The sequence below is a fragment of the Ipomoea nil genome, unplaced genomic scaffold, assembly GCF_001879475.1.
Source record: "Ipomoea nil cultivar Tokyo-kokei standard unplaced genomic scaffold, Asagao_1.1 scaffold1735, whole genome shotgun sequence".
In the NCBI taxonomy this organism is placed as follows: domain Eukaryota; kingdom Viridiplantae; phylum Streptophyta; class Magnoliopsida; order Solanales; family Convolvulaceae; genus Ipomoea; species Ipomoea nil.
In genome coordinates, this window is record NW_017618163.1 from 248959 (window position 1) to 271536 (window position 22578).

The 22578-nt window shown below is 37.5% G+C and overlaps 2 protein-coding genes across 2 annotated transcripts; one reads left to right on the plus strand and one right to left on the minus strand.

Moving 5' to 3' along the window:
- The first annotated feature begins 11159 nt into the window (after positions 1-11159).
- On the plus strand, positions 11160-17549 carry LOC109191993. The gene is made up of 4 exons (XM_019342622.1): positions 11160-11169; positions 12880-13483; positions 14937-15018; positions 17481-17549. Exons 1-4 carry the CDS (start codon positions 11160-11162, stop codon positions 17547-17549), a joined length of 765 nt encoding a protein of 254 aa, XP_019198167.1.
- A 1657-nt stretch (positions 17550-19206) lies between these two features.
- LOC109191977 (prefoldin subunit 6) lies at positions 19207-22393 on the minus strand. Its single transcript, XM_019342614.1, has 5 exons — positions 22200-22393; positions 22045-22115; positions 21832-21956; positions 20171-20231; positions 19207-19555 (listed from the first exon to the last, which is right to left on the minus strand). Exons 1-5 carry the CDS (start codon positions 22279-22281, stop codon positions 19499-19501), a joined length of 396 nt encoding a protein of 131 aa, XP_019198159.1. The 5' UTR covers positions 22282-22393; the 3' UTR covers positions 19207-19498.
- Between the last annotated feature and the right edge of the window lie 185 nt (positions 22394-22578).

Here is a 22578-nt window from a genome sequence, read left to right on the forward strand (position 1 = left end):
TCTATAGTCTATATAGCCTATACTCTATGTAATCATACAACTCAGAAAGAAATGAAAATTAAATCCCAAAAATTTCAATCTTTAGCGGCCTTCCAGCTAAATATGTATCATTATATTTCCAGTAGGCCCTCATGGCATCTATGTCGTAATTGCTTCTGTCATTCCCGTTGTTTTGTTGAATCTATTATATTTCAATGAGCATGAAACTAAAGGACCAACTTGGGAAAAGAATCGGAAGATTTCTGAGTTGGTTATAAAATCACTCAAGTTGTATATATGCACAATCGTCCGTTGTTGTGGGGCATTTTCGACCCTGTGTTGAAATGCCGAATGACATGTTAAAGGCGACTGGGCCCAGGCCAGGGCTTTATGGCGGCGCGGGGTGACCAGGACCGGGACCGGGACCAAGACCAGGACCGAGACCGAGACCGGTACTCCGCTCTCCAGTGGTGATGGGACCGAGATCTCCGGTGGTGATGGGACCGGGATCTCCGGTGGCGAGGGTCGCGTCTTCGTGAACGCACCATTGTTTGCCTCTTGAAGTAAGCGGAGAACCCCTTAAACCTTGAGCCCCTTAGATTATATATACTCAATTGTTAGTTGATTTTATAACAATTTAGAAAGAACAATTTATATGATTTTCTCACCACATTTACATGGTATAGAGCTATCATGGAATCAGAAGATTTCTTAATTTTAATATAGGAAACTTAACAAAATATGTATTTTAAAACATTTCGATTTTAGATCAATAATACAAAATATGTATTTCAAAACATGAATAAACATGAAATATTACGGAGTACCCGTTATTAAAGAACAAATTGTGTGAGTAATATGAACGGTGTCATGTCGAGGTTTCTGAAATGTTAAATGCAGCGCTCCAGGTTTACATCCTTTGTTAAGGGATTTCCTCGCCTTCAATATCAACATAAGTGAACTTTAGGTTCATCTTTTTCAAATGAGGTTTGGTGCTTATAACAAAGACTTTCGAATCTTTTAATATTCTCATTCCAAAACTAATTCTAAATTCTCATCATTGGACTATAAATAGCTTGTGCTTGTTGTGATTAATATATATGATTTTCTCACCTTTACATGGTATTAGAAAATTTATTAATTTCAATTTCGGAAGTTTAATTGTTTATAAATTTTAATTTAAGACAAGTATACAAAATATGTATTTCAAAACATTTATATTTTAGAACAAGAATACAAAATATGTATTTCAAAACATGGATGAACCTAAAATAATACGGAGTACCATTTAGTAAAGCACAAATGGTGTGATTGATATGAATGGTGTCATGTCGAGGCTTCTGAAATTTTGAATGCAGCGCTCTAGGTTTACATCCTTTGTTAGGGTGATTTCCTGGCTTTCCATATCAACATATGTGAACTTTTGTTTCTATCTTTTTCAAGTGAGGTTTGTTGCTCGCCACAGAGGCTTTCAAGTCTTTGAATACTGCTCATTTCAAAACTAATTCTAATATCTTATCATTAGAATATCAATAACCAGTACATGTTATCATTAATATATATGATTTTCTCACCTTTACATGTGATAGCGTAAATGGAACCGGGGGTTATGATTACACTACGAAGACGTATGTTTGTGAACGAGTAGAATGAAGTGCCCGTAAGTCAGTTGGTCTACCGAGCGACGACTGAGTGATCTGAGGCTGAGTAGTATTGCAAGTGATTAAGTGGTTACAAGTAGATGGTTGCAATGTAGTAAGTAGTAGTTGTAATGAGATGAAGATATGAGAAGTGAGGAGGAGGCCCTCCTAATTATACTGTCTAAGTTAGACTACGCATTTAATGCACCTGCTACAAGTGGCTTGACGTGGCGTCTTCGTGTTGGCTTGGTCAGGCGGTCACTCTGCAGCTACTCGTAGGTTGACTGACCGAGGTGACAGAGCCGCCCTACCTGCAAGCTGTCCATTGCCGCTCTGCAAGTGCAAGTTGGACCCTATAACTTGTCGTGTAAGTTAAGTTTTCAACTCTGCAGGCTACATCATATTGTAGGCCTACCGGTCAACCTACGGTGGACCAGTCGGGTGGCTTTCCGTCGGGGCAATTCAAAGGGTGATCCGAGGGCATCTTCTTTTTTCACGATGCTTATCAGTGCGAGTGATACGTTTGATCACAAGTGATTTAGTCCCGTCGGGTTAATGACCGTAACGGACCGGTTGGGTGACTTCTTGACGAACCGACTATACAGATCAGTCTTCTATGCGTGTTTACCCATCACGAGTCCCCCACTTCTTGAATCCGCGGGAATCGTCGGGTTCGAGAAGTGAAAATTATTTTCTTTGTAATTTTTCTAATCGGCTTGTCACGAACAAGGTGTCATCTGGTCGGCCTACCGTAGACTTACTAGTCGACCGAGCATTTTTTGATAATTTCCAACTCCAGTGGTATGTTGAAGATTCTTGGTCGGACGGTCTACATGCAACTATGCAAGAGGAGATCATGTGTCATCATCTAGGCTTTCCGCACAATCGGGTCGACCCTTCCCTCCTAGTGCATTCTCATTTTTGTACGTCGCCTTTCCTTAGTCAATTGGAATTCTCTTAGATTTTCTCTGATTTGCAAGGTAAAAAAAATCTTCTTTTTGCTCTTCTTTCCTTTTACTTTTCTTGCATTGTTTTATTTTTTCTTTCGTTCGAACCCTAACTTCCAAGAGGGAAAAAGAAATATATTTTTTTCCTTAATGCTCCGTTATGCCGGTCGACCACACAATTCGATCAAGCCTCCGTGATTGACCGCCGACCGTTCACAACTCCCACCCGGTCGACCGCTGCATTTGTCAAGTACGTTTTTCTTCTTCTTTTATTACTTTGTCATAGTGCCTCTTCCTTCTTTCCCTATCACTAAATATATGTACTAATGTACATGTGTCTTGTTTTGCTTGTTGCTACCATGCATGTTCCTTTTTCCTTTCTTTTGCTAGAATATATACATATTATATACTTTGCTAGAATACATAAGTGCATGTGTTTGTATGCTGCTATGTTTGTTGTTGTTTTTGCCATTTGCAAATTTTGGCCGGCTGGCTGACCACATAATCCACCTTTTTTTTTGCTAATTGTGTTGCTTGCTGTTTGTTGTTGTTATTGTATCCTGGTCGACTGGCCAGAGCACCAGGTCCAAGGGTCGGCCGACCAACCGTTTCGATGCTCAACTTCTCTCCTTTATTTATTTTTTATTTTTTTTATTGCTGCTACGCCGTTGATGTTGCTGCCCAGCCTTTTGTTACTTCGTGTATTCCTTTTTCGCTGTCCCCTCCTCTTTTTTTTCATAACATATGTACATGTGTCTTACTAACACTCATGCCACCATGCATGTATTAACCCATCAACTTCTTCTTCTTCTTCCCCTCCTTTGTGCTGACTTTTATGCTTGTGATTGTTTGTGTCACTTTCCTTCTGACCAAATGGCCACCTTGACCGACACCATCTCTTGCTCCTTTCGCTACTTTCCCTTTTTTTTCTGTCCCGATCGATAGGTAATGGGGACCGATCGGCTACCCGCTCTGTATCGTGACCCGCCAACTTTGTTATGTCTGAGATATTTATTTTTCTTGTTGTAGCATACCGGGTGACGTAGCTTTGTAATGATAATTTTGACCATCCTTTGATTTCCACTTATCGATTTCTTGCATATTTTTGGTTTGTGCAGCATATCTTCAAACGATAGTCAAAACCTCTCCGCACGCGGCTATGATGACCAAGATGTTGAAGGGATTACTGAATCGGGGGGGTCGTCACTGAGCCACCATGATGACGCGTTTGCTGTCTCTGCTCGACCGGTCGGAGGGAGACCAGCTTGTCTTCATGCTTTGATCCGACCGACCGGGTACCCTTTACTCTGGTCAAAGTGAAACCTGTCCTACAAATACACACCAACTGGATTGCAAAGAAATAACTTCAGTGGTTAAGTATGATAGTTGATCTTATGTCAGGTAGAGTACCCAATGAGGTTTATGAAGTTACTTGTACACTAAACATGAGTGACAAGTATATATAACCGACTGACCAGTCGAGTAGAGCCGTACCGGTCGGCCCAAAAAAAGTCTAATCGGAAGAGATATCACCTGATAGTTCCGGGGGACGCCATGTGAACTTAATCAACCAGACAAAATCGTGTAGGTAAGGCGGGATAACTCAACCAAGCCAAACCTCAAACGAAGGTGTCGGTAAAATACAAGTGAAATTAATCACAAACTCAACCGCACAAAATCATGCAGATAGGGTCGGGATGACCTGTATAATCCCATTGTGTCATTATATTTTTCAATGGTGGCATTGTACGCGTCTTTCTCTCATTTTGTCAACTCGTTAGTAATTTTCTTAGGCCAACGCAACCTTCTCTCCAGCATCCTCCGTCTCGCTGTTCGCCTGTCGGCAAACATTATCCTTATCTTGTGAAAAGTGAGCCTCGCAAGTGCAGTCATTGGCAGCATACAACAACCCTTCAACGAATTGTTAAACGATTCTGATCGATTGGTTGTGATTACGCCATACTAATGACCACCATCATGCGACAATCCCCACTTCTCGACGTCGATTGCTTTAAGGTAATTGTATGCTTCAGGCTAGTCCGCTCTGATTCTATCCATTTTGCTCCGAAACTCCCGGTGTGTGACTGCAGTACCGACTTCCAAAATCAAGGCTCTCAATTTCTTATTCCTGAACCTGGTCATCACATTACTCTGAATGTGTCTAAGACAATATCAGTGTTTGACACGTGGAGCTTGTAATATAGGCAAATCTCTAAACGCCGCGTCGATCCCAACATGCCTATTCGAAACGATGCACATCGATTCGTGGTCGGGAAAAGCACGCTAACGCTGTATTCCCTGCACAATTCAGACTGTCGCAGTGAATCCGTACCAGCTCCCCCTATACTCAAGTGGAGTTTACGCAAGAAATGCATCTACATCAAATATAAATATAAATCATATTATAAACCACAAAAACGGTAATCACCAAAAAATTTAACAAATATAATCAAATTAATTAACAAACTAACCACGTCATTTAATGAGGCACCACATTGGACATAACCCTCATCTTGCTGGTGGTCAAGGTTACGAATGAGGCGACGACCATAAGTGTGGAACCATACCCGATATTCGCGAGTTACAATTGGGTTATCCATCACCAGCATTGGAATAACATATTCATCGCGATGGTTCCACATATCTATATGCTCGTTACGTTGGTCATAATTACCTGTCCGTCCATTGATCACGTGTAATTGTTCGTTGTACAACACGACGGCCGAGACATCTTGCTGACTACTGATTGCCTGCAAAAAGCGGGACAGATAATAATACTCAACTACATAAAAGAAATCAAAGGGACTTCTGCAGTCCAAATAAGTTGCCATTCTTTGCAGTAATTAGGCAATTCGTGCCAAAATGGACGATATGGCTAGAACACAAACTGCACAACACATTAAAAAATAAAAATATCATATTCATGTCATATGATTTTATAATTTAGTACATTGAATTAAATAAATCTCAAATATGAAAGAAACTTACCATTTCTAAGTTAACGCGATTCAATTGGTCGCGATATGCCCGAACCACTTGGTTGGCCACAGTACCACAACTGTGTCCACCAACCCACCTACATTTGCAACGAAACTTCATAAGTAAAAGAACCCTCTACTATGTCAAAACAAACTTGCTTCAAATAAATTACTATTACAATTAATATTGCTGCAAGTGGCAGATCTCCTAGATTTTGGGCCGGTAAAACGCCCTGTGGCCTAACCATTGGAAGCTTCTCCCATGCCCAAATTGGCAGAAGGAGCATACCCGCCAACATTAGATTTCTTGTACTCAGCTCCACTGCACAAAACTCTATATAGATAGGCCAAAAAAGCTGATCCCCATCTGTACTGACTACAATCATCAAAATCTTCCAGAAATGATAACACATATAACTTTGCCAAACAATTGGACGTGTCTGGAAAAAGAAATCCTCTTAACAAATACATCAAATATGTTCGCGTAGCAACTGCGATATCTTCATCTGTGCTCGTCGCGGTTAATTGAGGAACTTCCGGGAGAACCGACAAATTTATTTTGCTTTGGCTTTTAAACGATGAATCGTTGGGAGTAAATCACAATAAATGAGCGCACAATGCCTTCCATTCTTCTTTACTACGTTGAACACCTCTCGTAACAGCAATGTCGTCAACCTTTAGGCCAAATAACACTTCAACATCTTGAAGTGTTATACCTACCTCACCGAAGGGTAGGTGAAACGCGTGGACCTTCGGACGCCAACGCTCAATCAGCGCACAAATCAATGAATGATCCAGCCTAATGTTGCGCACGTGCGTAACACCGTAAAAGTTGGAAATGAGCAAATTGTGGATCATTCTAGGCTCGCGCTGCTGTCGCTCATCTAATTAGCCGGCATACCGATAAACCTTTAAATGAGCATTGTTAGCAAAATTTTGATCAGTCCATACTGCTCTACAATGGGTCCTCTTCGTCTCCGACAAGGCTTCTTTTTAAAAAAAAAATAAAAAATAAATTTCAAAATAATTATTTTATTTATTTTATTTTATTGAAAATAATTATTTTATTTCAAATTACTAAAATTATTTTTAAATACAGTACCCGACACGTTAGGAAATAAAAGCAGGGAAACATAGCATCTAGAAAAAAGGGTCAAATGTTTAGTAGGATAATAAAAATAATAAAATATAAAATAAAATATACACGTGGCAACCCAATCGGCGCAAACCTGTTGTTAACCTGCTAATAATGCTAATTACTCTTTTTTTTTCCAGGTTCATGAATGAATTTGAAGCTTATTCGAGTTCGATGGCTTAATTGTTATCCCCCAAATAGTTCAATGACTTATTTGTACATTTTTCCTTTTTTTCTATTTAGTTCATTTTCTTGAAAATGAACATATTGTTTATTATTATTATTATTATTATTATTATTATTATTATTATTATTATTATTATTAGGAATATAGCGGAATAATGCAGAAGCAAAGAATCAAAAAGTGAGAATTATAGAAGTTAAATAATAGGGAAAATATATAAATGACAGAAAGAATTTAATAAAGTGGGAAAATATAATATATATATATATATATATATATATATATATATATATATATATATATATATATATATTAATGCATACGTGAGAAAGGAAGAAAGAATTCAATATTGATGATACCTTAATTACAAAGCTATGACACTATTTATACAACAAAAATGAGAGCTATGCGGCAATAGTAAGGAGGAGATTAGAAGGCGGATAACGTGCAAGAGAGGTGGACAGCATGTGATGCGGTGCGATGCGGAAGGTTGAGGAAAAAGTCTTCATGCATTAATTAGAGCCACATAATTTGAACCATATTCTAACAATCTCCACCTTGGATCAAATTCACGGTGATTAACAACTGAAACATCCGACTAAACTCAAACACTGTTTGAACTTAGTAATAGGTAGAGGCTTGGTGAGCATATCTGCTGGATTCTCTAATGTGTGAATCTTCTGAATGATTATATCTCACGTAGCTGCAACATCTCGAATAAAATGGTATCTGACATCAATGTGTTTGGTTTTGGCATGATATGTATCATTCTTGGTGAGATGGATAGCACTTTGACTATCTGAGAACACAACGGTCTGACCTTGTGAAACACCAAGTTCCATAACCAAACCTCGTAGCCAAGTAGCTTCTTTGACACCCTCTGTGGCTGCAATATATTCCGTCGCAGTCGTAGATAATGCAGCAATAGACTGAAGCGTAGCTTTCCAACTGATAGCATTACAAAGAGTGAAAATATAACTGGAAAGCGATCGACGTCTGTCAAGATCACCACCATAATCAGAATCTACAAAGCCCACAATGTTAGTAGATGCAGAAGAATTTCGATCAAAAACCAAGCCCAAAGATGAGGTACCCTTTAGGTACCGTAGAATCCATTTAACGGCGTTCCAATGTTCCTTACCAGGGTTATGCATGTAACGACTCACAACACTTACAGCATGAGCCAAATCAGGTCTAATGCATACCATAGCATACATAAGACTTCCAACAGCACTGGAGTAAGGAACTTTTGACATATAAGCCACATCAACATCAGACTTAGGGCATGAACCAGAGGATACCTTAAAATGTGCACCAAGTGGAGTAGACACAGGTTTACAATTAGACATATTGAATCGATCAAGCACCTTCTCAACATACTTTTTCTGGGATAGATAAAGTTTACCCGCTTGACGATCCCTGTGTATCTCCATGCCAAGAATCTTCTTTGCTGCACCAAGGTCTTTCATCTCAAACTCATTGCTTAGTTGAGACTTCAAGTCATCAACCAGAGACATATCAGGGGAAGCAATGAGCATATCATCAACATAAACAAGCAAATAGACAAAAGACCCATTAGAAAATTCTTTAAAATAGACACAGCTATCATACTGGCTTCTTGAGAATCCTTGCCCCAACATACACGCATTAAACCGCTTATACCATTGCCTTGGAGCTTGCTTTAGCCCATAAGAGACTTTTGTAGACGACAGACACAATGTTCCTTCCTAGGAACTTCAAATCCCTCAGGTTGGTACATGTAAAGTTCTTCATCAAGCTCTCCATGTAGGAAAGCAGTCTTTACATCAAGTTGCTCTAACTCCAAATCAAAAAGAGCAACAAAAGCAAGTAGAACACGTATAGAAGTATGACGAACAACTAGAGAAAAGATCTCGTTAAAGTCAATACCTTCACGTTGATCAAAACCTCGAACAACTAACCGTGCCATCCACCGTGCTTTCTCAACCCCAGGAATGCCTTCTTTCTTTTTGTAAATCCATTTACAGCTCAATGGGCGTTTACCTTTCGGCAATTCTACCAGCTCCCAAGTCTCATTCTTATGGAAACTTTCCATCTCTTATTGCATAGCAACCAACCACTTGGACGAGTTGGCACAGGAAATAGCTTTAGAATAGCAGGATGGATCACCATCAACCTCCTGTGCAACTGAAAGAGCATACGCAACCAAGTGGGTTTCATCGTCACTAGCGTACCTAGCAGGTTTTTTAATTGTCCTCCTAGGCCGATCTTGGGCAATAGAGTACTCTCGATGTGGCTCGACGAGAGGTGCGGTACTTGTAGATGCATCATCTTTAGTATTACCATTAGTGGTAGTAATACTATCATTAGGTCTGAACTCAAACTCCACCTTATCACCAGTACTCTGCGTCTCACTTGTACTGGAATCTTTTCTAGAAGAAAGTAGTGCATTTTCGTCAAAAGTGATATCTCGACTCAGAATGATTTTCTGAGAATCAGGAGACCATAGACGATACCCTTTTGACTCAGAGGCATAACCAAGGAAAATGCATTTGACAGCTCTCGGGTTTAATTTACCCATACTGGAATGAGCATAAGCAGGACATCCAAAAACTCTTAAGATAAAGTAGTCAACAGGATTACCTGACAAAACTTCCTCTGGAATTTTGAAGTCAAGGGATGAATGTGGAGATCTATTCACCAAATAGCAAGCAGTAGAAACGGCCTCGGCCCAAAAATCACGTCGTTTCCATAACCCAGCATTAGAGAGCATACAACGAGCTCTTTCCAATAATGTCCTGTTTAGACGTTCGGCAACACCATTTTGCTAGGGTTTACCAGGCAAGGTCTTGTGCCTGGCGATTCCATTTGCCGCACAGAAGTCATTGAAATCTGACTCACAGAATTCCAAGCCATTGTATATCTTGAGCTTCTTGACCTTTTTCCCTATCTGAGTCTCAACAAGTATTTTCCACTTTTTGAAAATAGGAAAAGCCTGATTTTTGTGTTTCAAGAAATAGACCCAGACCTTACGAGAAAAGTCATCAATAATAGACATGAAATATCTACAGCCTCCCATAGACTGGAATTTAGTCGGTCCCCATACTCTTTTGTTTCCCAAAAACACAATGCTCACAAAATTGTAATTTACCCGTACCTGAATCACCAATGAGGCCTTTCTTGCTTAGGAGATGCATGCCTTTCTCACTCATATGCCCCAGACGCATATGTCATAGTTGAGTGAGATCTGCATCAGACATCGATGAGGATACCGCTACTGAACCTGTCACAGTACTGCCATGCAACACGTACAAGCTTCTAGATCGAGAAGCTTTCATGAGAACAAGAGAGCCTTTTATGACTTTCAGAACTCCACCTTCAGCTATGTACTTGCACCCCAGAGATTCCAAGGTGCCCAAGGATATCAGATTGCGTTTCAAATCAGGAATATACCGAACATTGGTAAGAGTCCTGACAACATTATCATGAGTTTTAATCTGAACACTTCCAATTCCACTAACCTTGCATTGGGTATCATTACCCATCAAGACAACTCCACCATCAACTGGTTCCAGAGAGACGAACCAGTCTTTGTGAGGACACATGTGGAATGTACAACCAGAGTCCAAAATCCACTCAGTCTTGCTCCGTTTGTCACCGGAGCTAACAGATAACATAACATCGCCTTCTGAATCACTTTCAACAACACTAGCTTCAGCAAACTTCTTTTCTCTCTCTTGCTTGTTTTTCAACTTGAAGCATTCAGTCACATCGTGACCCTGCTTCTTGCAGTACTTACAGGATTTGTTGGACTTACGTCCTTTGGACTTGGATCTAGATTTTTTATTGCTACTCTCTGTTTCAAGTGAACGACCCCTTACAGTCAAGCCTTCACCTTTGTCCTCAGACTTAATTTCAAAGTCAAACTTTTCTTTGGACAATAGGTTTGACTTAACATTGTCAAAAGTAAGGGTATCACTACTATTACCATACAGCATAATTTCTTTGAAATGTACGTTTATCCGTTACTATTATTATAACATTAGGATGAGTTATGATAATATTCAGTATTTGATATGTGGTGCAACACTAATAACCTAATAGCTAGACTACCATTATGATTAGGAGTCTGGTTAGGGTTTAGGAGACCTAAAGACAATCAACCACAATGATGGCCAGTGGTTATATAAGGTCACTAGTCCTCTCACTGCTCACATTACATACCTCATACACCATCTAGAGAGAGCTGAGTAAAGTGAGAGACAAAATACTCGTTATCTCTGCAGCAGTCTGGATCGCTCATCCGTATCAAGAACTATGGCTGGAGGTTAGTCGATCCTATTATCACATATTATATGATGCATGTGATACTTTAGTCTAACAGTTGGTATCAGTTGCCTGTATAATCTCTGCCTAGTTTGTTTAATTGCTTAAATATTTGCACATTTATATATTTTGTTATATAATTGAGATACATGTGTAAATATTCTTGAGTATGCAATTAAATTTTCTGGACTGCTGAAAATAATTTTCCGCATTAAGAATTAATTAAAAAAAATTATTATTGGATAATTATTTTGGCCTACTGCTTCGCCATTTTTTCTCATGCCGACATCCATTTTTTCTGTTGGAGCTGCTTACGGTAGAAAATTGAAGAAGATGATGATGTTATGTTAATGGGCCAGGTCTGGCCCAATTTGGGCTAGACCTGGGCTCATTAAGAAAAAAAAAGAAAATTATAATTTTTTTTTAATCTGGGCCTGTTATGGTTTTGGATCAAACCTGAATTGATATTTGGATTACATCAATTCATTCAGATTAACATCTTCATCATATTTGGACTTCTTCTAATTAAATTATCCAATTGAAATTTTTTTATTAAGTCTATTATTAAATTATTATTCAACTTTGAATAATTATTCAGTTTTAATTTTTCAGTTGAATTTTAATTTAATAATGTTTCAGATTAAATTGTATTAAGTGTTGCAATTTAATTATGGAGTATTTTGTGAGTAATATGCATAATCTGAGCATGCTATGTATCTCTTTATTGCAATAATTATTTGACTGTTATAATTATATGCCTAGAAAAGCATGCTCATTAAGGAAAATTTAGAGCCTTTTAGGTCTGAATTATATGCTTTGCATGATTTAATGCCTTTAGGTGAATTAGTGACTTTCAGGTTAGATTATGCATATTATTACTCACTCTTCAGTTATTACTCCATTCGTGTTTTATAAAGTTCCTAAAGCACATAAAGTACATAAACAATTCGTAGTTTACCCTATTCAAAGCCTTATCCATAGGTGAAACTACTCTTTAGATCTCTCAAACGATTTTACTTCAAAAATGAGAACACATGAATTAGGGAAGTTTCTTGGGGAGGAATACTAGTTCTATGGCCCTGGCTTAAACGCCTTGTTGCTACTAGTCCCCTTGCGACGCTACTCTGTCTAAGGAGCTGGTTTTTAACCGAGCTTCGTCTCGACCAACTTTCCTGGGAGTATACCTAAGAATTGTCTATCATATTTTGGTTTAATCTGTTTGTTTATTAGGTTTTCTTGCTAATGTGATTATGTTCTTTGGTTAATTAAAGAGTAGCCACAGCATCTTTAATTTTTCCAAAATTACATTTAAGTTTTACTCACATAAAGTTAATGCAAGAATATTGTAATTCACTCTGCGTGATATGGCAAAATTTAGCCCACAGGCAATTTTGTTATATTTGTAGGGTTAATTAGGATGAAATACCATGCTATGATCATAATTTGCCCACAGGGATTATGTATCGGCATATAGTTTTGGTAGTTTTGTCATTAAGAGTGGAAAAATTAAAATCGCACCCATTCCGTTTCCACCATTCAGTTTTGGTAAATTCATTATGCATAAAAATTTAGCCCACAGGCAATTTTTATGGCATCCAAATTTATTTTTTTGCATAATTTTACATTGGTAATATTATGTACTTCAGTATCTCTCTCTAATTTTTTTGTGCCTCGAAAATTCTAACCAAGCATTAATTATTATTCTTTACAGCAACTCATCCTGTCACCCAAACACAAATTAATGTTCCAATCCTTAATGAAGATAACCACAAAGAGTGGAAAGATGCTATTCTCTTGCAATTAAGATTATTAGAGTTGGATTACGCTGTTCTCAATGAGGAACCCCCTGAGGTTACTGAAGAAAGCACTGGCGAAGCCAAGCAGCTTCGCGCACAATGGGAGAAATCCAATGGATTATGTGTGCTCTTCATTAAGTCAAGAATTTCCAAAAAAATTCGTTTTTGCTTTGAGGACATTAAGAAAGCGAAACCCTTGCTCAAAGCTATCGATGATAACTTCATTGAATCAAAGAAAGTTTTGGCAATGACTCTAATCATGAAGTTGAGAAATTTGCGTCTTTCCACTGTCAAGGGAACGCGTGAACACATTATGCAACTCAGGGATATTGCGGCTCAATTAAAGGAGTTGGAAATCATTCTACCAGATGATTATTTGGTGCTTTTTGCACTTGATACCCTCCCTCAGGAGTACAATCCTTTTAAGATTTCCTACATCACACATAAAGAGGACTGGTCTATCAATGAGTTGATAACCATGTGTGCAATGGAGGAACAAAGGCTTGTGGCTAAGCTTGGGTATGTTCCATCTTCTTTTGTTTGTTTCGAATCTAATATGTCAGAAGTTAATACTAATTCTTGGTGGGTTGACTCTGGTTCAACAATCCACATTGCAAACTCTTTGCAGGATTTGACAAAATTGAGACAGCCAACGGGAACTGAGTGTAGCATCTTCTCTGTAAACAAGATTGCGTCACCAGTCGAAGCTGTCGAAGTTTGCAATTTAGTTTTGGACAATGGTTTTGTAATGACGTTAGAAAAGACATTTTATGTTCCTAGTTTTTCTAGGAACTTAGTTTCAGTATCTAGACTTGTACCATTCGGATATTCTTTTGAATTTAATACCAATAATATCAAGTTATTTCATTATTATACTTGTGTTGGTACTGGTACATTGTCTAATGGTATTTTCCGTCTTAAATTAAAGAATGATTCAGTTTACAATTCTTTACATGTTCTAAACGGCACCAAACGGTGCAGTATTAACGACAATTCCTCAATGTTGTGGCATCGGAGATTAGGTCATATCTCCCTTGAGCGTATTAAAAGGTTGGTAAAGGATGGAGTACTTTCTACTCTAGACTATACTGACTTTGAGACTTACGTTGACTGCATTAAGGGTAAGCAGACAAACAAGTCAAAGAAAGGTGCCAATAGAAGTACAACGTTGTTGGAAATTATTCATACTGACATATGTTGTCCTGATATGACAATACCTGGTCAGAAATATTTCACCACCTTTATTGATGACTTCTCAAGTTTTTCCTATGTGTATTTACTTCATCATAAACATGAAGCATTGGATGCCTTTAAATCATTTAAAGCTGAAGTTGAAAACCAATGTAACAGGAAAATACACATAGTTAGGTCTGATAGGGGTGGTGAATACTATGGTAGATACAATGAGAATGGGCAAGCACCGGGTCTATTTGCTAAGTTTCTTCAAGAGCATGGGATTGTTGCCCAATACACCATGTCTGGTTCTCCGGACCAAAATGGTGTAGCTGAAAGAAGAAATCTGACCCTTCTGGATATGGTGCGGAGTATGCTTAGCAACTCTAAGCTTCCTAAGTCGTTGTGGGATGAAGCACTTAAGACGGCAACGTATATATTAAACCGTGTTCCAACCAATGCTGTCCCTGAGACACCGTTTGAGTTATTCAAAGGTTGGAAACTGAGTTTGCAACATATGCGTGTTTAGGGATGTCCGTCTGAGGTGAGGATATATAACCCACACGAGAAGAAACTTGACCCAAGGACGATTTGTGTTTTCTTTATTGGATATGCACAATCTTCTAAGGGTTATAGGTTCTATTGTCCATCTCATACTACTAGGATAGTGGAATCAAGGAATGCTGAATTTCTTGAAGGTGACTTGATTAGTGGGAGTGATCGGTTTAAGGACTTAGTTCCTTCTTTCGATCATATTGACTCTCACCCTTCTACGTCATCTGGTGGTACTTATCCGCAGTGCTCCTTTAGTTCTGCCTGCAGATATACCACCTACCGTTCAGATTCCACAAGCTGTTGAGGATCAACCTTTGGAAGAACCAGTTCAGGACTTACAGCAACCGCCTGAACTAGATTTCGAACCAATGGTTGAACCAACTCAGGATATACAGCAAGATTCTGAGCCGATGCAGACTGAACCGATTCAAGAACTGCCACCAGTTCCTGAAGAGGTAGTTGCCCCGCAGCCTATACAAGGTGATGAGGGTCCAACTTTAAGACGGTCTACTCGGATAAGGCGATCAGCAGTTCCTAGTTATTATGTTTCGTATCTACAAGAATCTGACATAGGGGCTGAAAATGATCCTGAAACATTCTCTCAAGCCACAAATTGTGCACAGTCTGACTTATGGTTAGAAGCCATGAAGGATGAAATGAATTCCATGAAGGACAATGGAGTTTGGGATCTTGTTGAGTTGCCTAATGGGGCCAAGGCCATTGGCTGTAAATGGGTTTTTAAGACTAAAAGAAACTCATTAGGCAACATTGAGAGATACAAGGCCCGGCTTGTTGCCAATGGATTTACTCAAAAAGAAGGAATCGATTACAAGGAGACTTTTTCTCCTGTATCAAAGAAAGATTCACTTCGGATCATTCTGGCATGAGTTGCACATTTTAATCTTGAGTTGCAACAAATGGATGTGAAAACCGCTTTCCTAAATGGTGATCTAGAAGAGGAGGTTTTTATGAAACAACCTGAAGGTTTCTCTTCTAGGGGTGGTGAGCATTTAGTATGTAAGCTTAAGAAATCCATATGCGGTTTAAAACAAGCCTCCCGTCAATGGTACATCAAGTTCGATGGGGTAATTTCTTCATTTGGTTTTGTTGAAAATCCCTCAGATGACTGTATATACCAGAAGGTGAGTGTGAGTAAAATTTGTTTCCTTGTTTTATATGTGGATGACATCTTACTTGCCACCAATGATAAGGGGATGCTTCGTGAAACAATTTCTTTCTAAGAACTTTGATATGAAGGATATGGGTGATGCCTCTTACGTTATCGGCATTAAAATTCATAGAGATAGGTCCCGAGGTATACTGGGTTTATCTCAAGAAACCTATATAAACAAAGTTTTAGAGAGATTTCATGTGCAAAATTGTTCATCTAATGTTGCTCCCATAGCTAAGGGTTAGACTTTTGGAGAGCTGTAAAGAGGGTTCTAAGGTATCTAAGATGAACCAAAGGTTACAAGCTTGGGTTTAGGCAGACCGACAATTTAGATGTTGTCGGTCATTCAGACGCGGACTTTGCTGGCTGTGTTGATTCTCAGAAATCAACATCAGGGTGCGTCTTTATTATGGCCAGTGGGGCTATCTCATGGAGAAGTGTTAAACAGTCCTTAATAGCTACTTCTACCATGGAAGCCGAGTTCGTTTTCAGTTTCGAGGCAACTTCATAGGGTGTTTGGCTAAAGAATTTTATCTCTGGGCTTAGAATTATGGATTCCATATCTAAGCCATTGAAAGTTTACTGTGACAACTCAGCTGCAGTCTTCCTAGCTAAGACCACAAAAGTGGGAGTCGAATTAAGTACATCGACATCAAGTTCTTAGCAATTAGGAATCGTGTCAAAAATAAAGTTATATTCTTTGAACACATTCATACTGAGTTGGTGTCAGCAGATCCCTTGACTAAATGCATGCCTTCAGTTAAATTCAAGGATCTGGTTCAGAAAATGGGACTTTTTCCCACTATGGAATTTGTATATACATTCAGTTTAAAATTCTTTGGCATTCAGACATTTTCTCAATTAAGTGTGTACACCTTCATTTGCTTCATATTGATGAGAAAATGTACTTCAGGGACTTGGAATAAACATAAGGTTTATTTCGTTGGGTTTTGTTTCCTAATTAAGTGCTCAATGGCAGTTTGCATTTGATCATAATGGATACTACTCGTGCTAATGAGACCATATCATTATGGTTGGTGTTTTTTCTGTTATTGAGTGGTAGTGCTTGCACCAAGTGGGAGAATGTAACGTTTATCCGTTACTATTATTATAACATTAGGATGAGTTATGATAATATTCAGTATTTGATATGTGGTGCAACACTAATAACCTAATAGCTAGACTACCATTATGATTAGGAGTCTGGTTAGGGTTTAGGAGACCTAAAGACAATCAACCACAATGATGGCCAGTGGTTATATAAGGTCACTAGTCCTCTCACTGCTCACATTACATACCTCATACACCATCTAGAGAGAGCTGAGTAAAGTGAGAGACAAAATACTCGTTATCTCTGCAGCAGTCTGGATCGCTCATCCGTATCAAGAACTATGGCTGGAGGTTAGTCGATCCTATTATCACATATTATATGATGCATGTGATACTTTAGTCTAACATGAAATGCTTGTACGATTTAGGGAGAGAGACAAGCAATAAAACAGCACGATCCTCATCTTCAATTACAACATCAATATTCTCCAAGTCCAATAAAATAGAATTAAATTCATCCAAGTGAGATTTAATCGAAGTACCTTCCGTCATACGGATTGTGTACAGGCGCTCCTTCAGGCGCAGCTTGTTCGCCAGAGATTTGGCCATATAAAGCGACTCGAGCTCAGACCATAAATCTGGCGCAGTCTTCTCACTCACCACCTCACGTAGAACTCTTTAGACAGGTACAATTGAATGGTTGAACGTGCTTTGTCATCCAAATCTTCCCAATCTTCATCTGTCATTGCAGCCGGTTTCTTCTTCTTACCAGCTAGCGCTTTCTTCAAACCGTTCTGGATTAGAACGGCTTCCATCTAAACCTTCCAGATAGAAAAGCTAATTTTTCCGTCGAACTTCTCGATATCGAACTTGGTGACAGTCGACATTTTTGAAAATAATTCTCAATTAAACCGCTCTGATATCACTTGTTAGGAATATAGCGGAATAATGCAGAAGCAAAGAATCGAAAAGTGAGAATTATAGAAGTTAAATAATAGGGAAAATATATAAATGACAGAAAGAATTTAATAAAGTGGAAAAAAAAAAATATATATATATATATATATATATATATATATATATATATATATATATATATATATATATATATATATATATATATATATATATTAATGCATACGTGAGAAAGGAAGAAAGAATTCAATATTGATGATACCTTAATTACAAAGCTATGACACTATTTATACAACAAAAATGAGAGCTATGCGGCAATAGTAAGGAGGAGATTAGAAGGCGGATAACGTGCAAGAGAGGTGGACAGCATGCGATGCGGAAGGTTGAAGAAAAAGTCTTCATGCATTAATTAGAGCCACATAATTTGAACAATAATAATAATAATAATAATAATAATAATAATAATGATAATAATAATAATAATGTTCTATTTTATATGTCTTACTATTAATTGGTTAGAACAACTCTTTCTTTTTTGTTTATTTTTTTAGTATTTTTTACTTATTTTTAAATTTAATTTTTGTGTGCTTAATAGTACTTTTAATGTAGTTTATTAATATATAAACTTTATATACTAATACTGAACTTAATATTATGAAAAATTGGATTAAACATAACTTTAGTTAAACATCGTTAACCGAATCAGACACATAAAATGGGACAAATGGAGTAATAATTAGTAGTGGTGGTTGCTCAGATGGGGGTGGTGTAGTGCTAGTGGTGGTGATGGTGGTTATAGTTGTGGTGGTAGCTATGGTGATGTGGTGGTGGTGACGTGTTGGTTGTAGTGGTTGGGGATGTGATTATGTAGCGGTGATGGTGGTGGTAGCAATAATAATAATAATCTAAAAATTAACTTGAAAAGAGATAAGAGAGAAAATAAATAAATAAATAAAACTAAAAAAATCAAAAAGTATCTTACGACAAAATCTAGAGAGTAATTTTTCACCAAATTAAAATTTTCCGTTGCCGAGAATATATATTTTCATTTTTTTTTTTTTTGAATGCGAATATTTTCATTTGACTTTATTTTTCATTCATGAATAATAACTAAAACACAAAAATATTTAAAAATTGACTTCCGGAAATTATTTTTCGAGTTCCCAAACAGATCCTTAGTGTGATCTAATTGCACAAACCACAATTGATGACCTCAAGACTTTTTCTTATTAATATGCCTTCTAAAATGAAAATTTTAAATAGTTGATAGCTTATTTACCATTTCTAAGAATATTAAATTACTAATTTTATTACAATTTTACCCCCCACATTGGCCATACATAGCATTATACCATGAAGCATTCTCATACAAATCTTGACACTACCATGCCTAAAATCTTAAATTTCACAAGCCAAAACTTCAATAGTTTTAGTATAATAAGGAAAGAAGCTTCACACATAACGTTTGTCCAGATGAACTAAATGTACTCTGTTCCATACAACTGAAATCAATGGAAGGCCCAACCCCAAGATACCGAGATCTTAAAAACTAAAAATAACACAGATTTGATTACTGTGCATCACTGCAAATGTCAACTGGGAGAGAATGATATTCATGTGCCACAGCAATCAAAAATAGCAGCTACATAATCTTCAAGCTTGCCGGTATATTACGCTTTGCTTTTTCCTGCCTGGGTTGATTGAATTCGTTGTTGTAATTTAAAGATCTGCAGTGCACAACACAAACATGTTATTATGAGCTTCCAACTGTTACTTTTTCCAGAGAGAATCTTGGTGAACTCTAAATTTTTGGAATATCGGATCAGAATGAAAACTGGAGGGTGGTTTGGTAATTCCGGACTATTTAATAACTTTACCTGTTGCCTGTTGGGTTAAGGCCAAAAAAAAAAGTAATAGACAACCTTAACCACACATGAAGTTTACTAGAATTGAAAATGCTGCATTTGGTATGAACTAGAAAAAAAAAATGTACTCTTTACTAAAGACGAAGAGGCAAAATACCCTCCATATTTCCAGGCTCAGCACTTTTAACTCTTTATGGCTCAAATTTCTTAACGTTAATTAGTCCTTCTGATATTACTTTAACTTATATGACAGACAAAACGCATCAAACTGTACGTGTTCTGTGGACCCCACCAGTCAAAGTTTAAATTTTTAATTATACTTTGTACTACTAAGTTCCTTCCAAATTGCCAGATGTTACCTCTGTTGGTCAGTTAAAATCAACAGCAAATGCATTATATATTTATATTATATTATACTGACCATGGAAAAGCAGTTCCTATAAATGCAATCGCATGAAACATAAATGCAAAAGTTACCGTTTCTTTCTTGCTGTTTTGCTTTTCTTCTAAATCTTGAAGGGTGGCATCCAAACGCTTCCTGTTAGGAAACAATCAAATGAATTTGTAAATAATCTAATTGTGCAGTTTGAAAGTTAAGTATAGATGTAAATAAAGGTTTAAGTACTACATTAGTCCTTGAGCAATACAATTGTTAAATGTATAATTTAGTGACTTTATTGCCTATAAAATTAAGTTGGTAAATTTTAATCTCTCGACTACTAAAAATGCAACAATTAAGTAAAATTAAAACAATGTCAGCAAGACTGTTAAGTCTGCTTACATGGCTAGTTTATAATTTTACTTGGTTATAATTTTGATAGCACAGAGATAAGAATTACCAACTTCATGGTATAGGGACTAAATAGAGCATTTTAATTTAGTACAAGCACTAAATCCACTAATGTAGTACTTAACTTGCAAATAGACTACAAAATAAAATATGCAATAAGTCAGAACTTGTGGACTACAGAGTATGTTATATATGAAACACTGCGGAGAAAAAATAGTTATGGTGAGCAGCAAAAACTTGCGTGAGACCGTCTCACAGATTCTTATCCGTGAGACAGGTCATGTCAAGATGTATTACACTTTCCCTTATAAGTAAGGGACACTTTATTCCTGATTAGTATTACATTTCCATATTGACACGACCCGTCTCATGGATACCTTATCCGTTAGACGGTATCATAGGAGAGTTACTCATAGTGAGCATGTCTTTTCCTGTAGCCTACATAAATGCCGGTTGAACTATTTCTTCTACTTTAAGGTCACAATTACTATATCCCATTCCATTATCTCAAACCCTCCTTCCATTTTCAATCCAACTCTAACTTTACAAAGTGTGCTTTATTCAATTGTAATAGAGTAGTCACATACCTTACAGTCAAGAAACTTGTATCTACAGCTAAACCAGAAGTTCTTAAACTACCCAAAGAAAGCATGAAAGAACCTAACTTTTCAAAACTATGCTGCTATAGAAGATAGGATTTTTACTGTAATTAAGGATTCAGTTGGTAGCACCAAGCTCTTTGTCTATCGGTCTAAAGTTCCAGACAGGCAGCATGAATTCAAACTTTAAGTTGCAAAAACAGTGGAGCATAAAAGATTTTACATCAGAACCACAAAGCAAGGATCAGAGCAGAGGATGGAAGGAAATGAATAAATATCTTCCAACAACTCAATGTTTTTATAATGGGGTATGAGCTATTGCACGAGTGCATGAAAATTGCCTACTGTTATCTTGCTCCTTCCCCCCCCCCAAAATACAAGTACACAAAAATCTCGTGAGTATCATCCACACCCAAAACCAAAACGAACACGAAATTATAACTTACTCCAATTCCTCCCCCCACCTCCCCCCAAATCACATTTCATCAATGTAAACCCCACCTAATTTTACAAAAATTTACAGCTAAACAGTGGGCACAATTCCCTTTTTTTTCCCGAAAATTGCAAACAAGGCCCCCTCTTTTATAACTCCAACCTAAGCCTTATACTTCCTGCTTCTACATGTACAAGGTAGGTTCAAGACAATATGCACACAAAGGCAAGCACCCAAATTAATGGAAAATGCAATTAGAATCACAACACATTTGAAACTAACAATAACCAAACAAAAGAAATACTCCGTAACATACAATTCGGCCGAGATGTACTCAATTCGCTTCTTGACATTGGCCCTGGCCTCTGCCAGGTCCTGCTTTACCAGCACGGGCCCGATCAGTTTGTACACATTCGCTTCTTCATTCAACAGATCCAATTCCTTCATTCCCAAAAAAAGGTAAACAAATAAAATTGATAATCCCAAGTACCAGAAACTATCAATACATGAAACATAGAACGCAAGCGACCTTAAGGACAAGCTCGTTTTCACCGAGCTGAATGGTGTACTTCTTTCTGACTTGGTGGTTTTTGGCTATATCTGAAACACAGGAGAACGCATATTTGAGCAAACATAGAAGACAGAGACTAGGGTTTATTGGAAGAAAAGGATGGAGAAGATTGCCTTTTTGTAGCTGGCTGAGATCGTTAGCTTTGCTTTCTAGGTCACGCTGCAGGTCCCGTAGAGTATTTGAGGAAGACGCCATCTTCGCTGATTCCCGGCGGAGCTCTGGGGACTTTCGTCGTCGACTGGACTGAATTTACAGTAATTTAGGGCAAAATAAATATTGAACCCAGAATACAAGCGGAAAGAAGAGGAAAATAAAAATAAAAATCCCTCTTTCTATTTGATTTTTGACCCCCTTTTTCTATATAATTCATGTAATTTCTACTCCGTACTATACTGTTTTGTACCAAGTAAATTCATATATGTGTAGTAAAAAAAATATTTATTATTATTTCATAAATTATAACTAGTAAAAAACAGACAATTTTATTTTATT

Bases quoted from the DNA above. Each gene is read 5' to 3' on its own strand.
- LOC109191993 (XM_019342622.1), top strand. The intron at 13,484-14,936 runs GTATGTTCCATC...ACTTATCCGCAG, and splicing joins AGGCTTGTGGCTAAGCTTGG to TGCTCCTTTAGTTCTGCCTG. The intron at 15,019-17,480 runs GTTCAGGACTTA...GATTGTGTACAG, and splicing joins ATCAACCTTTGGAAGAACCA to GCGCTCCTTCAGGCGCAGCT.
- LOC109191977 (XM_019342614.1), bottom strand. From the start codon at position 22,281: ATGGCGTCTTCCTCAAATACTCTACGGGACCTGCAGCGTGACCTAGAA. The intron at 20,232-21,831 runs GTATGTTACGGA...GTTTCCTAACAG, and splicing joins GAGTACATCTCGGCCGAATT to GAAGCGTTTGGATGCCACCC. The intron at 19,556-20,170 runs GTAACTTTTGCA...TGTGCACTGCAG, and splicing joins AAAACAGCAAGAAAGAAACG to ATCTTTAAATTACAACAACG.